Raw genomic sequence first — 18,702 nt, 5'->3', positions numbered from 1 at the left:
CCCCCTGAGATCCATGGTTTCTTGTTGGTGGTAACTCCCACCCGGATAGCATTCTGGAAAGCCTTAAATTGCTGGCTGTTCTCCCAAGGCTTTGGATTGCAGTGGTCAGGGGTCCTGTCGGTTATGTTCACCATCTTGTTCCTTATTCTTTTTTATAATTCTATTTATATCGAATCTTCTACCTTGTTTGGTTTTATTGTGAGCTGCCCAGTGTCAGGGTGGGGTCAGGCTGTGCCTAAATTGAATAAATTAAATTAAATTAAATTATTAAATTAAAAGATTGTGGTTTAGATCTAGGACTTTTTGGCCAAGAATTACTTAGCTGTGGTTTCTTCCCATGATCCTCTGGCTAACAAACACACAAAAAATTAACATGAATTGATTACAAGCTTTACAGTTGAGTTGTTGTTGTTTTTCTGTTTCTATTACCACTACCACTTGATCCCAGCTAATGCATTGGAAAGGGGGGATCACTATGGCAGGTTCTGAAACACTCAAAAAGTTATGAAGCAATTTGAAGGCGACTGTAATGTAGGCTAAAGATCCAAGGTTACATACATAAATTTATCTTTCAGATTACAGAAGTTTTGAAGATGTGGATGCAGTTCCAGCATTAGATCTTGAAACTATAATGAGATCTGCAGAGACAGTCTATTCCTTTGGGCATCATTAATCACGTCCCAAGTATTGGGATTACAGGCAATGAACTTAGTCTAGGTCAAGGCACTGGAAGATATTTAGGCCAACAGAAGGCTAACGGTTAGTTTACTAAACTGGTGTGGTTTATGAGATGGACTTGTTTATTATTCAGTAATTGCTCCCTGGGAAAGCACAGAATATCTATCACTACAATTGATTGTCCAGTTTTTACATCACAGGATGCACCTAAATCAAGGTTGAAGAATGCTTGTCAAAGCAGAGATTAAATGATTTAGACAGCCACTGTAGCATCCACCTTCACCAGGAACCAACCTGGATTTCAACAATGATGAAGGAACAAAGTTTATCTCATACAATATAAGTTTTCACAGCTGCAATGAAATGACATCCAGATAGCATCATGTGAACAGATTTGTTCCCACACATTGCATTACCCAGAAACCATTTCACCAAACATTTCTCTCCCTTCCATATTTTTATTCCCAGCATTAGGAAAGAGAAGAAGAGGATGACCAGCAGCAAGTTGGATAGACTCAGTTATAGTAGCAATGAGTGCATCATTGGAAGAGCTGAAGGACCAGGTTAGGGATAGATCATCATGGAGAAAATCTACCTATGTGGTTGCTTAGAGTCAACAATGACTTGATGGCATGTAATCAATCAGTCAATTACAAACTCCTAGGATGGAGTTCATCAGATAGAAGCAGGAATGTTCTGACCAAGACAATGACCTCTAGAGTCCTTTTGGAAAGCTTCTCTCTGTGACTAAATAGGAGCCTTCATTTCTGCTCTTCCACTGAGACCCACAGCTCTCTCCCTGCACACATACACTCTCTGACACCCTTGACCCTCTTGACATGTTTCTGTTGTACAACTCCTCAAACCATTTTGTAAGCATTCAGGTTCTTCCCAATCCCTTCAAACATCCTCTCTCTTGATCTGATATGGAAGGCATCTACATCTTTTTACTCAAGTTCATTACTATTTCCAGGAACGGTGATTAATTCCCTGTAATTTGAACCACACAAGGGTCCTATGGGGCTCATAAAATAACAATGCCGTGAGCTTCTGGACAATGCTGTGAGCTTCTCCGCAAAGAAGTCTAACCCTAACCCTAACTCCCCCTGAATGGAAAGGTAATTTTTCATCACTTCTTCTAAGCTAGAATTATCAATGTTCTATTTCCCAAAGGATGATGATTTTCCTAGTCACATGCTTCAGTACAAAAGGCCAGGAGATCAAAAACTCCTTTCCTTCTGCCCCCCTTTTACATGCCAATAAGGTACACAGGATGCAGAGGCTATATATCTTCATATGTGTGATGGAATGCGTCCCTGAAGGTAGGTGGGGGGGGGTGATGTAGCTCTCAGGAAGGGGGGAGCATTCCAGGGAGATAAGAGAACTCTCAGTAGTCTGGGGGCTGTTGGTGGGAAAGCAGAGAGACTCAAGGTGGCCCCGCTGTAGAGTCTCTCAGGTTATTTGTGCTTAGGTCAGTTAGAGCAGCTTTAGTCTGGCAAGATTATGTCTGTATGGTGAGAACAATAAAGAACTAGAGTTGGAAGACACTGGCTCAGCATGGTTCTTGGCCTGGTTCTGACAACATGTCAGGGTTAGGATGGAGGATACCAAGTAAAGGCATCCCCTGGAAGAGAGAACTACCAAGGTCGAGGTAGTGGGCTGCAGACCCAGACAGCTCCTGTGAGAAAAGGGGTGAAATCTCTACCCCCCACAACCCAGGATTCCATAGTTCAATTGTAGTCATTGGAAAACAAATCCAAATGCTCTTGACCAATAGAATATTCAGAACTTCCTTGTTCTCCAGCTCTGTAATAAAACAAAGAAAAACTAAAGATTCCCTTGAGTATCTGGTTGAGCTCAACTTTTTTTTTTAACAAGTAATACAGAAGTGGTTCTCACGGTTTTTTCCCAAGTTCGTTCATTCGTTCGTTCATTCGTTCTTCCATCCATCCATCATCCATCCATCCATCCATCCATCCATCCATCCATCCATCCATCCATCCATCTATCTATCTATCTATCTATCTATCTATCACCTCTCTCTCTCTCTCCACCCCAGAAAGCCTACAGCCCAATGGTTTCCTGGTTATCTCTCATCTAAGTATTAGCTGGTCCAGGTTGCTTAGTTTTCTTTTCAAGAATCCCAAGGTTGGCTAAGTGATGCTACAAGCTGGAATTCATGCAACACATATCCACAAAGCAGGCCACATTCTTGAACATCTTCACCAAGCCATTATCTACTTCCTTAGCAGCACTCACAAAACGCCCAGGCCTTGCATTTTCTCTAACTGAAACATCGAAAACTGGGCAGATCCAATTGTGTAGAAAGAAATTAATGCATCTTGCTTTCGAGTCACAATTCATTTCTGCATGAGCTGGTAATAAACTTCACCTCCATCCAAACGTGGCTGTTTTAGGTCTCTTAGCTACAACTGATTTTAAAACTGAGCTACCACTGGTTTTAAAAGGATAACGTGGAGATTTCAGTGTTTCTTCTCTTTCAGATATAAAGAGACACAAAGACATTTGACAATCACTCCATCATACAAATGCCCTAGAGAGCCATAATAGATGCATTACTCGGCCAGCGTAGAGAAAAGTGCATCAACGTATAATGTATGAACCACCTCCTGGAGCACATTTATAAGCCAGGAATTCATGATCCATTCAGGCTCTAATCTTAGTTCTAATTCTTCTCCAAACACCTAGTGCAACAAAGCTCCACTGAGTTGAACAGGACTCCTGGTGAATGCTCAAACCCACCCATGCAGTATTCTTAGCAACAAAATGTAAGTGGTTTGCTGTACACCAATGGCAGGGCTCAGAATATCACATTTTGGACATATTATACAAAGACCTAGTTCTCTTGAGAAGTCCATAATGCTGGGAAAGATGGGAGGAAAGAGGATGACGACCACAGCAAGGTGGATGGACTCAATTACAGTGGTGATGGCTGCACTGTTGGAAGACCTGAAGGACCAGGTCCAGGACAGATAATCCTGGAGAAGATCTGTGTGATCATTAAGATCACTGACTTGATAGAGCTCAATCAATCAATCAATCAATCAATCAGATTGTTGTGTGCCTCTGAGTCTCAGCCAGTTGGAATGTTTATAAATATTACAAATAAAGAAAGAAATATTCCCACCCCTCAATGGCTGGATGCTTTGTTATTCAATTATGTCCTCCTAGCTCCCTGACTTTTGTCCATGATGGGCCCAAAGAAATGTTGCTTTAACAGCTCCTTCTTACATTCATATTCTTCACACACATCTGTGACCTGTGCAACCTTCCTTTAGAAGCTATGCCTCAGTGCTGTTTGATGACACAATAGAACAGTCTTCAGTGCAGACTGAAACACCAGATCTGAAGGGTCCTTTACTCTACAGACAAAGGTTAAACTGTATCCTTCTGCAAATCAAAGAACAAAGAACAATGCCATAAACTTTTGAACTGTTTCTACGGAAATCAAGTAGCTATTCATACAGCCCAGTCTGCTGAACTTGGAAGAAAGGAAGTAACAGTAAATCCGCATGCTCATAAAAGTGGGAGCAATTTGGCATTGCTCAGAAATGTGGATGAAGGGTCAGGATCCAAGCCCAATGACTGCAACTTGTGCTTTCCATGTAGGTGCTATATAACCCTTCTAAAGTACAAAGTTGAGCAGAATCACTTTAGGGGTGCGGTTTTAACAATAATTATAATATTTTGGACACATTGTTTGAGGTTTCTAGTCCTCTGGAAAAGTCTCAAATGCTGGGAAAGAGGGAAAGTAAGAAAGAAGACGATGAATAGACAGGTAGTCAATTACAGTGGTGATGGGTACATCTCTGGCAGGCCAGAAGATACAGATCATCTTGGAAGTCTACCTATGTGGTTGCTAAGAGTTGACGCTGACTTGATGGCAACTGAGCAATCAATCAATTAATACAGTATTTTCCCCAGCTGGAGATTTGCAGTCTCCATTCTTAAGGATCATAATTCAAAACCAATAAAGGCACTGGAGTATGTTTTTAGCAAATTGTCCTCACCAGATATTGGAGGGTTGGACTCAAGCTTCATGAGGACAGAGAGCCAGTCAACAATACAAATAAACAGAGATTTCAATCACAGCTCTTAAGAATGAAGACTTCCTTAGTGAAAGTCTGGAAGGAAAGCTAGCTAAACTCATACACTGATAGAAAAACATAATTTAACGGGCACCCTGGTCTTCTAATATGTACAATGCTTCAGATGTGATTCCAAAAAATGCCTTCAGGGCACACAAGAGTACAAACTTAATATCTGTCTGCAACTCTTCTGAACAGCTTTATTTTTTCTTGGGAAGTGCATATTTCCCTGCGTCCTTGGCAGCGGTTGCATGAGCCTAGAAAAGGTGTGGTTGCCCACCTTTAGCCAAGTGAACATGCCATGAAGCAGGCACTTTGACTCTCATCACAGATCACCTTTCCAGGTATGGGCTCCAGGCCCTGTCCAATTCTGACCACCAGCAATACCAGATCTGGATTATACGTATCAGCAAAGCTCTTCCTAGGTGGAGACCATCTGTATTGAATGCCAAATGGGAAGCTATGTCACACACATGGTTTCTGGCTCCTCCCCTTCTGCCCAGTTTAGGATAGGTATGGGCTTTCTAAACTGCCTTAAATCTACTTTATGGCACACACTAGCATCTGTGAATATGAGAAGCTTTGTTGCTGATTTTTTCAACAATTGTGCCACTGAAATTAGAATTTACAGAAGGGTGAGGCTGACAAAAAAAAGGCATCTGATGTCACAGATTGCCCATTTCTTAAGAAACCGTTCCCATTACAGGTAGTCCTCGCTTAACAATCACAATTGGGACTGGAATTTTGGTCACTAAGCAATGCAGTCATTAAGTGAGGCATCACATGACCAGACCCTATTTTATTACCATTTTTACTGCCGCCGTTAAGCAAATCACCAGGGTCGTTAAGCAAATTGCGGCGATAGTTAAGCAAATCAATGGTTCCCTATTGATTTGGCTTGCTGGAAGCCGGCTGGGAAGGTTGCAAATCTCAATCATGTGACCACATGATGCCGCAAACGGTCGTAAATGCAAGCCAGTTGCCAAGCACCCAAATCACAATCATGTGACCATGCAGGTTGTGTGACAGTTGTAACTTCAAGGACAGATCGTAAGTAACTTTTTAAGCCCCATTGTTATCTCCAAACTATTGTTAAACAAATGTTCGTTAAGCGAGGATTACCTGTACAGAGAAACCGGTTTCCTAGCGTTATTGACCTTAACTGCATAAGTCCATCTCTTAAAAAAAGAACTCTCTACAAACAGCCATTTTTGCTATATATCATCAGGCCCAATATGCTGAAACAATTCAGAATGGGAAGCCTTTTCACAGTCATGCCATCTTTGCACTTTAATTAATTTAGCAAAATGTTATTAATTATAGTCCACAACTAACACTTCAGAAACAGTGTTATCTTCTTAACAGCATCTCAGTAAATTATTTCAACAGACTCAAGAGAGCTGTCACCAAAAATTATATTCTGTCACCAGAATATAAATGCGGCTTAAAAAGAGGAAAGATTCAGCGCAATTTGTTAATTGTTCATATCCTGCATGAAGCAGATAGTTAAGATCATTGACAAGTTATTTCTTGGTTGAATGCATCTTTTTCCACTTCCTTTTCTGTGTCCTCAGAATAATGAGAATAATAATAATCTGATTATATTGCAATGTTCTTGCAACCTCAGGTATTTATCAATGGGACCATAGTAACTTGCTTGAGCAGCCCAGCTGGCCAACCTTGGCTGATTTCAAAAAGCCAAGTAGAGTCAGCTCCAGTTAGTACACGGATGGGAAGTCATCAGGAAATTACAAGAGTTGTAGGCTAGACTGGAAGTCAAAAAAATTGTCAAGTGTATGAAATCAAGCTCAACTCAAAAAAGTTTCTAATGTTTAACCTGCAGCAATAAGATTCAAGTTCATTACTACAAAAACTGAATACAGGATTGTATTCAGTTATTCATTAGGAACAAGTTATACAAAAAAAACCCAGGGCAGAAATATACTGGAAATCATAAACTGTAATGGTGAAGCATCTGAACAGGCACTTCAGATGGCTGACCTTGTCTGGTCCCACAAGATAAGAAAGCTCACAGCTGGTTCAGACTTGGATAAGACACCACCAGAAAACCCCAGGGCTGTATGTAGGCAAGAGTGATAAGTTGAAAAAACATCTCACAAGAAGGGAAGGCCAGCCATGGCTGAGAAAACGAAATCAACATTTCCATGAAGTCATGAGAAGGCAGGCTCAAATGATGGGAATCCTTACTTTCTCAATTGACAAGGTGAATTTTCACTTCCCACAGAGAGAGAGAGGAAAAGACTTTGGACTTACCCAGAAGATAATGTTGTAGCTGAAGAGGAGATATTTGTACCAACAGCTGATTTCGGCAGAAGGATACCGGTAGTAGTGCATCTTTTAGAGTACAGCAACTGTGCAGAACCAGGGAGAGAGAATCACCAGTTAGCAAGAGAGAAGTCATTGAATTCAGATTATGCAGCTATCCAAGGAGGTCTACATTAGCAGAATGAGCCCCAAAGAAATCTTCAGAGCACTGCAGCCTAAAGCAAGTTTCCAAGTGGTCAAATTGATATACGAAGTTGACACTGTTTTGGCTGGTGCACAACAGACCTCTTTGCCCTTCCAAACATTTCTCTACTTTTTTTTTCGGGGTGGGGTAAATGCCTATATCCCCCTTTGGGCAGCACTGATTGAAGATGTTAAAAACAAAAAAAGAAAAGCTGAGGTGGAGAAATAGCAACCTAGAAATCAACATCTCTTTGGCATCACCAGATGTTAAGCCCTTGTTTTTAATAACAGTAATTATTCACTACAATAGTGCAAATTAAATGTACAAAACCCAACTTCATGTACTTTTTAATCTTTTGCCAAGATTGTTTCATTAGGGCAGAGAATTATTGTTGCAAACAGCCACCACCACCACCTCCCAAAAAAAAAAAGAATAAATCTTTTACAATAAAAAATGAGTTTGGTTAACAGAAGTATGGATTAAAACATTCTTGCTGTTATCTATCTCAAGGTAACAAATAGTGATAAACAAACAAGACTCTAAGGTTAGAGTTAAGACTGTCTTCAACTGGTTTCTCCTCCAGAATGCTAGGAGCTTGAAAGTTAAGATTAATGCCTTTGCAAATATTTCTGATGATTAAGAACTATGTGCAACATTATCAACTGTACTTGTTAGCATTTCCCCAACTTGCAACATCTGCCTTGTTTTTTCCTGCCAAATTCCAGATAGAAAGGATAAAACGCCGGCAGTTTTGCCAAAAACATGACAAACTAAAAGGGTAGCCAAGTTCAATGGATCATTTTGCAAACCCCTGCCAGCTTATCTCAAAGTTCCACGCTTAGCTGTGGCAAGCTACCCCAATAAATTATCTGCAATACGTAAGCAACGGCTTCTAGACACGGGTAAAAGATCAAGAATTTTAATGCATTTTTATGCCTTCCGTGCTTTTAAGGTTCACCGTACTTCCTGCCTTACTTCTTGTGTGTTTCTGAGTTCCAATTTGTCGTGAGTCACATTGTGTTATGATGTTATTGGGGGATGTGGGTGAGTTTTCTTACTGAGGACAGTTGACTGAATTTACGTTCTGTTTCCTACTATACTTGGTGGGTGTAATGTTACATTCTTACAAGCTGAGTGAGTTGTATGTTATTTGATGGCATGCACATAATAATAGCAACAACAATAACTGTAGTAATTTGGACAGCCTCAACCAGCATGTAACACAAAATTGGGGGTCACCTGCAAGGTAACTTCAAATAATGCTGAGTTTGGAGATCATTTGTAGCCACAGTAACAAGGGGCTTCACTAGGCATATATCATAGTCCGTGTGAAAGACCAGCAATCAAAGTCCTGTGCAAGACAGGAATTTATTCATCTACAGCACCGTGGGCCATACAAATGAATGTCCTGGAAATCTTTAGTGAGCAACTCTCTATTTTTATTAGAGCCCTCTCTTTAAATCAGAGTCCAATGAAACCAGGCTGAGCTGACAAATTAAAATTAAAATAGGGAAGCCAAGGCACAATCTCAGTTCTGCATTTTGGGCTCCAGCCCTACCATCTACAAAGAAATTGCACCCAGATACCCAATTAGAACCCACATCTACAAAAAGGGAGTAGCACCCTGCCATACTCATTTCTTGATAGAAGTATGAACAAACTTCTATCAAGTTTGCACAAAGGAAGCATTGAGGATAATGTGGAGGGGGGAGAGAGATGTTTGCACCCCCAGCAGCTTTTTCCTTTTGGTTTTAGTTCCACTGGCATCTCCACTGTGTGTGTGTGTGTGTTTTGCAGCTGGGATCCAAATCTGTTCCCCCCCTCCCAACAGCTGCTCTCTGGATCTATTTGGATAACACCTCTCACAGATCCCAGCTACACGGACACTGGAGGAGGCTGCTGTACAAAGAGGGAACAGAGATAATGATATCTGACTTCCAGCCAGGCCTGAGCTTCCCTTCCTTATACCTATCACCAGCCACTGTTAGGTGCCCATGAATATGGCAGGGTTCCATTAGTGGCAGGAGATTCTCAGAGCAAGCAAGCAGAGAACGTAAACATGCAACTGTCATCAGCAAGTGAGCATGAGCAACACTAATATTTCACTACACAGAGAAAGGAATGAGAAAACACACACAGAATTTGGAAGTAGAAGTGTCTATAAATTCTGTCCCAGCTCTCCTGTCTACTCAGTGACTCTCAATCCTCTCCTGACTTTTAGTTTCCAGATGTGTTTGTCCAACCCTCTAGGGAGACTCCACCTTTGTTAGTTCCAATCTCAGGGAAGCATGACAGTTGTAGCCAGCTTGGCCATTCACAAAATGGCTACCATTTTGTCCTCCTTCTTCTTCTTTACGCCAATCCCACCATTCTCCATCTGCCTCCCCTCCCAAGAGTCATTCAGTTGGCTATCACTGAGTCTAATTAGATTTTCTGCAAAAACCTGTAGCCTTGCTGAGGACATTTCAACCATCTCTTTGATCCCGACCGTTCCCCTCACCTAGTCCAGCACCTCAACCACTAGACCAGGTTGGCTCTTGGTATCCTTATTAACCATCACCAAACCAATAATCTGAATTCTTTCTTTTTTTATAGTAATTTCATTAAAGATTACAATTTCAGCAATAACAACGAATACAAATAAAAAAAAAATAAAAGAATAAAAAGACAAAATAGAAGGTGCAGCAAATAAATAGAAAAGTAGAAAAAAAAGAAAAAAATAAGAATATAGTGAAGAAAAAAGAAAATATATGAAGAAGTGACTTCCCCCTTCATCACAACAAGTATGAACAATTTTTGTGACTTATCACCTTCTCTTAATACAACAATGACCTTTTCTTCCCATTTCTCACCTCTTATCTATAAACAGATCTATAAAGCATCATCCTATCAGTCCTGATGTCTTAAAAATTTTTAAGTCCTTAAACTTGTATTTAAAACTTCTTTCACCAAGGATTGAAGGAAACTCACCCAGTGCTATAAAAACTTGTCTATCAAAAGATTCCTAATAGCTGAAAAGCAGTTAACAAGCAATTTACCAAAGTGATTAGAAAGGAAGTATGTGAACTTAGTGCCCCTTCAAAGGCACCAACTGCAGTTTGAGCAAGATGGCAATTCCCTCATCTCCTAACCCAACTGGAGACCGTTGTCTTGTGGTCTCCTTGAGAGGAGCAGCTGTCTGGAACACATGTGGGTGATCTCAAGTCCTCTCCTGGTCCAGAGAGGAATTATCAAAGAGCCAGTCTACTCACTGGCTCTTCATTCCGCCACAGTCAATGGCTCCACTTTTTGGAGCCATCTTCAGCCCATTTCTCCCCCAGAAGTCTAATTTGAATTCTTTCTCTCACCCTTTCTCAGTGTCCAGCATTTACCGCCATATAGGAGACTGGAAAACATATAATCAAGCAGGATGAGACTGACCCTAATCTGAGATAAACAGAAGTTGATTCTGCTTTTTCAAGGTTATTCCATTACATATCCAGAGAATTAGGTTCTAAATTCATATTTCCCAGACATGGCTCTAAGCAAAATATATTAGGCTTCCCCCTACACAATTATTTTTGGCACAAGCCATAAACAACTGAAAATTGTGAACTTTACAGTTTGCCCTGAGCAACTATAGACTGATCATATCTACCTTTAGGCCACGTTTTTCCTTTTGGCTTTCATTTCCAGTTGGTATAAGTAAGTTATGGGGTGGACACACAGAAGGATGTTCTACCTTAGTTTTAATCACTTGTCTTAGACAAGTGTCCATTTCTACAAACATCTTAATGTAGAAGTAGGGACAAGAACTCAGGTAGGGTGATGGGGTTAAGTTACAGAATGGAAGAGTTAGAACAGGTTGGATGGACATCTCTTCCCCTTGAACATCAGGGATGGATTCCTATCTAGATGCTAGGTGTTGGTTTGGCCTTAGAAAAACAGAACACCACTTTAATTTTCTTAAAGTCATTTTTTTTTTCTTATTGAAGAACAAAGAAAAAAACAACTTAGGGACAAAAAACACATGACCAGAGCAGCTGCAGGAAACTTGAAATACAAAACTCAGAGAGCTTAAAGCACAACAGATGCTCTCTCTCTCTCTCTCTCTCTTTCTTCTCAAACCCACATTTCAAGAAGAACTATGTTTGGTCTCTTCCCCCCAACCCCCAAACTCACAGGACCAGATATATAGAAAGTGATATGAAAACCAAGGTGGATTTCAAACTCCGAAAAGACAGAGAATGACTGGTTCTAAAATGCTGGTTAAGAACAAGCCCAAACTGTACCTAACTAAACACGCATAAAAATACGACTCTATTTGCACCAAGGAGGACTTTCTCCTAGAAATAGAAGTAGGGGAGATGGGCGGTAATAAAAATATGATAGATAGATAGATAGATAGATAGATAGATAGATAAGATGTAAGATGTTGCTGGGCAACCAATAACATGGATATCTCAGTATTGCTTCTCCCAAACAATTACTCTGAAAAGGCATTCCCTTAGAAGCAATTGGGGCTTGAGTGCAAAACTACCAGGAAACCCCAGAGCTGTAGCCTAGACTGAAAAATTAAAAAAAAAAAAGTCATGGAAGATAATAATGGTAGACCTCTTCTAAAAAAAGCAACATCAGTGTGGGATAGAGCCACTAGAAGTCAAGCTCACAAGAGTCTTTACTTTCATTTAGAAGCAATAAAATGCCCAGGAGAAAACATCATATTGAAGAGTTAACTTTAATTTGGGGAACAAGTTAACAGGGATTGCTCCAATATTCTAATACCGTATAAATAAATATGGCAAGGATTATCTGAAACACCTTCTCATCACTCTAAAATAGAACAGCCGAAAGAAGGTGTTGAGCTGGCATTCCCAAATCCTTAACTTGGCCTTCCCCCAAACAGCTGCCTTTTAGACATACTGGATTGGCCCACCAACATTTCCAACCTACATTGCTTTGCCAAGCAATGCTCTGCTGGATAGGAATCTTTGGAGTAGAACTCCTTGCATATTTTGGCAGTCACAGAAGATCACTCTATGTCTACACTCAAGTTGTATCCTCGTGCTCCTTGTTGGGCTTCCTCCTTACAACAAGCTCCTTTTCATAGCCACAGCATAGCCCCACTTGGCTTCTTTTCCCTCAAAGCCATAGATTCTTAAACTCTGGGCCATGAGCAAGCTTAATGGTGGATCCCCAAAAACTGGGTTAGGCTTGTGCAGGCAAAACTCTCCCTGGGCATTGCTCCTCTTTGCTTGTGCACATCCGCTTAGGCAGCTGGAGTTTCACAAATTTTGAGAGACGGCTTGAACCGACATCTTCCCAAGAAGCAGACACCCTCTCTGTGATGCAGGCATGGAGAGACAGCTACAGCCCCTGCAGTCACGGAACTGCTACGACTAAGAACCACCGCCATAGGGTCTTCCCCCATGCCAAGCATGCCCTGGCTGATCTCAAAAAAAGCTGAGCAAAGTTGGATCTGGATCTCAGGGGTCAACATCTGGAGGCTCTCCATTTATTTAACTGGGGCTATAAGCAGTTTCCTGGCCTCTCCAGAAGAGGAACAATGGTGAGAAGCAAGCTGTTTTGAATGCCATGGCTCAGAACATCTTCCTTTACTAGATCACTCTCCCACCTTTCGTTCAGGAGCTCAAGGCGTAGTACATCACATGCTTTCCTATTTTTCCCCACAACACAGCTCTGCAAAGGTAGGTTGCACTGAGAGGGTGGGATGGGTCCCATAGTCAACAAAGAGGCAGGACCTGAACCGGAGTCTTTCCCCTTTTAGTCCAAGTTCCATTTACAGGACAGAAATCAAATAAATGAATTATTTTTAAATCCTTAGAACAATCCTGCAAAGTGAGTAGTAACTAGCTACAAACAGCATTGAGTAGGTGTCCCCTGATTTATTCTATGAATTTACACCAATAGCAATGCAAGTTAAGAGTTTAACTGGGTGGGTTTGTGTTTTTCAGCGTAAGAATGTTAAAGATTTTATTTATGTTATTGCTTGTTTTATTTTGTTTTAGACAATGTTTTAATGGATGCCTTAACTGTTTTAACCTACTTCTAATTCTTTCAATTTTAACTTTGGGGTTAAACCTTGTTGAGATTTTTTTTAAAGGAAAGCAGTATCTTCTACAAAGGTTTTCAATAAATAATTGCTATTATTATTACTGAATGTTCCTTCCCTATTACTGAAATCAGCACTACCAATGCCATATATTCTTGGCACAGTCCTGTCTCTCTCCCATTCTGAGGGGATCCCATGAGCTTTTTCAAGGATTTATAATTGATTCCTGAGGCTGCCACTTTGTGGTGATCTACTGACCGAGTCCCATAAATTAAAATGTTGTCCAAGAAAAACCTTGATTTTCAGTTGAGTCACAAGGACAAGAAATGCTTATAACAAAAGAATTCGAAGGTCCTTTCTGACTAATGAGACGGCTTAAGATTTCTAATAGGACAGAAACTCCCAGCTGAGTTAGTTTGATCAAAGAGATCCATTTGAGAGAAACATCAAAGGGACTCTATCATGTTGGACACCCTTTGAACACAGAGTGTAATCTTGTAAATACAAAGAAAGAAAGAGACTAAAGTATATATTCCAGGCTCTCACAATGGAGTGATACAAGTTTTCCCTGAGATCTCCCCAGATAAATTCTCTGCCTGACTGCCACTGTGAACTAAGTAAGGCATTGAAGATGTCTAAAAGAGTAACTCTTCCCCACTTAATTATTTAGGAAAATATTTCCCTAAATTCAGACTACAATGAAGCCACTCAACTGGCATTGGAGAGCAGGCCATGAGAAAGTGGTATCTTTTGTGACACAATGGGCTTCTGGACCTTTCATGAAGGATCCACACAACATCACTCAGTTCTTCAGGGCCCCAAGCCAAGGCTGAGGAAGAAACAGCAAGAAAGTGGGAGGTCTTCAAACAAATGCATTGCCTTTTTCCAAAACAGTGTTGCAAGAAATGAAAAGCTTTTAAGAGGGCAAGTGGGCAAACACATGTCATATGCAGTGAAGTACCTTCAACTCAGAAGTGAGGGTTCTGTGTCTTCAAAGCCACTGAAGCACAGGTATTTTTACCCTCTCAAAATGTCAATGAAGATTCTCAGTCATCCAGGTGGAATTGTCTGTAGGTTGAGTCATGGCAACTGGATTTCTTCCTTTTTGGTTGAGATGTTTCGCTGCTTGTCCAAGCAGCTTCTTCAGTCTGGGCAAAGGTTGGAAAGGGGACCCCATATATGTCTTCCAGGGTGGCTGCATTGTCCCTACACCTGAATGGCTGTTAATTGTGCCACGGAGGTGTGGATTGTCTTTGGGATGTCTTACTCCTAAATCCCTTGTTCATCCCCAAGTGGATCCTTAAGAGTAGCCTTCCTGGTGAACTTGTGAAGTGGTCTTAATCTTCCTGGGGACTGATGAAAGAGCAGCATGAAAAATGGGGAACAAGTTGTGTCTAAGGCCTCTGCCTCTATTGAGGGAAGGATTTTCCCCTTTGGAAAGAATGGATTCCTTAACCCCTCTACCTTTTCTGTCCAAAATGTGAACACTGTTGTCCTCAAATAAGTGTCCTTTTTCTTTTAGATGAAGGTAAACTGCTGATTCTGGTCCTGTGGCGTTGCTCCTCCTGTGTTGGACCATCCTCTTGTCCAATGTAGAGCTCAGAGCATTCCTCACTGCACTGGACTGCATATACTACGTTGCTCCTCTTATGTTTTGGTATACAAGGCTCTGTCTCAGTGTGTTAGTGGGTTTGAAAAATACCGGTGTGTGGTGTTTTCCAAATAACTGTTTTATCCTTTCCAACACGCCGGCCACGTAAGGAATGACCAGGTTCTACGTTGACTCTGAGTCTCAGCCCTGTCTGCCATTGTTTTGGGTCTAGGGGTAGACTTAGACTTACCCTCTCGAACTTATTTTAAACCCTAAGAAGAAATTATCTAAGCCCCACCTTAGATGTAACTAGCTTTAGTTCTGTCCAGCATCAGATTGCTCTGCAGTCTAGGCCTGCCACTAAAAAACAAAATTAAATTTGATGTTATGTAGATGCAACAAAACAGTTAAAGGTCCCTGAAAATTGAACAGTGCATCACTGCAGACTGTACAGCGTAGGCAGTCCTGCAAATAATACCCTGGGACTCAAGGTGGGTAAGGCTTTATACATCAGAGCAAGTACCTACTAAGCCTAAAAATTAACTAGCACAGCAGTTTCAATACAGAAATGACGGGGTGTCTCCTGGAAGTCACTACGGATGCTGCTGCATTTTGCTGTAGGTGCAATTTCTGGATTGTCTTCAAGGGTTGCTGCAAAGAGTGTGCAGTCCAGTAGTCCAATTTTGAGGTTAGCACCACAGGTGTTCCTGGCCCCAGGTCTCTCTCCTCCATAAACAGGGGCAAATGCTTCATCAGCTGAAGCTAATAAAAAATGTCCTCCTTGCCATGGATGTAATGTGGCTGTCCAGCACCACAGCTGGATCCCAAGAGAAGTCCCAGATTATGAACCTGTTTCATACGGAGATGGATAACCCCATCCAGGTCAGGCTTATCTCCCAAACCCACCAGAATCAGCAACAATTCCAATTCTTCAGATCCAGCTTCTTCTCTCACATCCAACCTGGAGGGACGTAGAAACCTCTCACCCTGAACTAGCAAGCAAAGAAAAGTACAGCTCAGCAACATCAGTGTCCAGGTGTTAATTCATCCTGAAGCTGAGTTTCATCCAGATATTAATCAACACAGGAGACAAGACAGGAACCTGCAGAGTTCTTCCAGGACACTCTTAAAACAATTAACCAAAGTTCTCCCACTGGACTTCTGACAGCACAGAAGTGTTGAAAGAAACATTTTTTTTCCCTTGATGTATAAAGGCCTAGACTGCATTTACATTCAGAACAGGAAAGAACCAATTGCCTATTTCTGCACACACATCCTAACTCTGGAATGCCAGATGGGAAGGTCTCCTGTATTTTTAAACACTGGTCCAAAAGACTGCTGCTTGAAATAAAACCCAACTAGCAACTCAGACAACTTGCAAAGCCAACATGCTTTCACAATGTTGTTGCATCACGCAAACACCAAATCTTGTTTCCTTCTTCTTCTTCCTGTGGTTGCATCTGTGTGTGTTTCCTGGGGATCAAGTTCCACTAGGTTCAGCAGGACGAACTTTCAAAGAAAACTGCATCACATTGTGCCTCATATTCTCACCCTCCCTTCTCATGTTTTCTTGCCCAATTCCTATTGCCTAAATCACCCTCATGGGCTCCCCTCCTCTGGCTCCTTTCATACTGCTTAGCAGCATCTTACCAGCTCCCAGGCAAGCTTAGTGCAGAATGATGAAAACCTGCAGATGAGGAAGGAAGCAGATGATCAGAGGAGAAACAGCATTACACTGTACTTCTCTTCCCAGTAACAAATGGGGCAATTTACTTCCTCCAGTTGAGGAGGCAGGTGAGACGAGGAGCCATGTAAAACTGGAAAGGAGGAAGAGGATGCGTAAGACAAACACAGCAAAGCAAAGCAAGTGAACTTTTTTTTGGTGGTGGTTGTTCAAAACCAACCTGCAATTTCAAAAAGTGATTCCAAAGCCTGAGTCAGGTCATCTCAACTCTGTTCATAGTTAAAGCTAGTCCCAATCCTCAAACAAACCTCCCTTGATATGAAAACTAAATGTCTGTTAAGATTTCCAATGGAGAAAACTGACTACATTTTCCAATGGCAAAATACATTTTTGTCTTATTTTACTGATTATGAATGAATGAATGAATGGGTAGTATGTGTCTTCCTCAACCTCGGGCCCTCCACCAGAGGCCTGGGAGTTTGAGGGTCCTACACAGTATCTTAGCTGTTCCTAGCATTGCACTCTTCTGGACAGAGAGCTCTGATGTGGCTCCTGGGATCTGCTGGAGCCACTCCCCCAGTTTAGGAGCCACAGCCCCGAGTGCTCACTGGGACCACTTTGGCCTTCACTTTCCACATCCTCTCCAGTTCCTCTTTCAGGCCCTGGTATACATACACATAAACACACACACATACATGCACCCCACTCTTTTACTGCACATGCATAATTGGCAGGCAGCAGTCTACAACAATTGAGAATAAAACTCCCTGCTCTGTGATATTCCATACTTTTTGGATCCCTCCCTCCTGAAACTGGAGCCCTCTAGGACTAAAATTCCCCAAATTCCTAGCAAACTCTGGAAATGTTGAGTGTTCTAGCCCCAGCTTAGCCAACTGGGAACTGCTATGTAAAATGAAAAGGCTCTGGCTTGTGGCCTCCCAAACAGCTTGGCCACTGAGCTGTGATATTTTATACCACCCAGCCTAGTCCGTGTCCCCGCACCCTGTTCTTCAGACCACACTGCCTCTTGTCTGATCAGCAGTAACTAGCTGGGAACTTTCTTTTCTCTGTGCATTTCATTTTCACCCACTTTGACCCATCTGAACCCTTCTGTTGTCCCAAGCACAATAGCTAAGGAGCCACAGGGTTAAAGGAATCTCACGGTGATCTATCAGCTGCTCACTGATGTCACAGGGAGATGCCGATTGAGGCATAAACCATTTTTTTCTTCTTTGTATGTCCATGTATGTATCTTAGGAACCCACAAGGCATGTAGGTCCAGTTTTAGTATGTAGCCACCCAAGTTGCAGTAGTTAAGTACAGTAACGCGTTCCTACTAAGAACACAGGAGTAACGTATTCTGGTTACGCAAGAATGGAAGACAGAAAGCCACATTGTGCCTGAAGAGTAGTGACACTTTTTTCTTGCTACAATTATTACTATTATTGCAAGCCACAGACAGCTCAGCAGTGGCCATAAAACAAGAGTGTGCGATTACTCCGCCTTAGTGGTACCATTAAACACATCTTCTCTTCATCGAGGCATTTGGGAGCTACTGCTTGCAACCCACAATGTGGACTAGAAAAATTTTCATTACTGCTTTTCTACGCTGGAATTCATTAAAGAAATGCACGGCATCATAAAATTAATTAGTAATGTAATGAAGGAATACAATACAGAGCATGATGTAGGTTTGATTATTAATCAACTGTAAAATAAATGTAATTAACAATCCTCCCAAATAATTGTAGATGCACGCGTACATGCACAGGGCTTTTCAAACACAAATCCTTAATCATTCTGAGCACTTTAGAGAAATGTGTGAAACTCAGTTGTAGTTTAAGCCATTGGCAAGCACACCAATTAGAAAAGTTAAAAGTTGTGAATTTGAGCCTTTAAACCAAATTAAGTGTAGTTCATTAATTTCCCCTCTTAATAAATTATCCATTTCAGCTACTTTATGCAGCCGTTATGTTTGCAGAATGTACAATTAACGAGACATGTAAGATGCTGTCATGCTCTGCTCTCCTACCTCTCAAGGAAAATCTTCAGAGGCTGGTTCTTAATAATAAATTTCACCAGCATTGATAATTTGCTAATTAGGAACCAGGGATTCCA

At 41.4% G+C, this 18,702-nt stretch overlaps 1 protein-coding gene across 2 annotated transcripts in view; it reads right to left on the bottom strand.

Moving 5' to 3' along the window:
• Window positions 1-18,702, bottom strand: part of TSPAN14 (tetraspanin 14) — a 45,810-nt gene that overhangs the window by 15,409 nt on the left and 11,699 nt on the right. For both annotated transcript variants that reach the window (XM_063307720.1, XM_063307719.1), the window contains exon 2: window positions 7,062-7,159. Coding sequence is in view for 1 of the 2 variants with exons in the window: in XM_063307719.1 (XP_063163789.1) it covers window positions 7,062-7,142 (81 nt within the window). In the remaining variant the exon portion in view is untranslated. The remainder of the gene's footprint in view (window positions 1-7,061; window positions 7,160-18,702) is intronic.

Source organism: Candoia aspera, chromosome 6 (assembly GCF_035149785.1).
Source record: "Candoia aspera isolate rCanAsp1 chromosome 6, rCanAsp1.hap2, whole genome shotgun sequence".
NCBI lineage: Eukaryota > Metazoa > Chordata > Lepidosauria > Squamata > Boidae > Candoia > Candoia aspera.
Note: the sequence above shows the minus strand (reverse complement) of the source record. Positions and strands in the feature narration are given on the sequence as shown.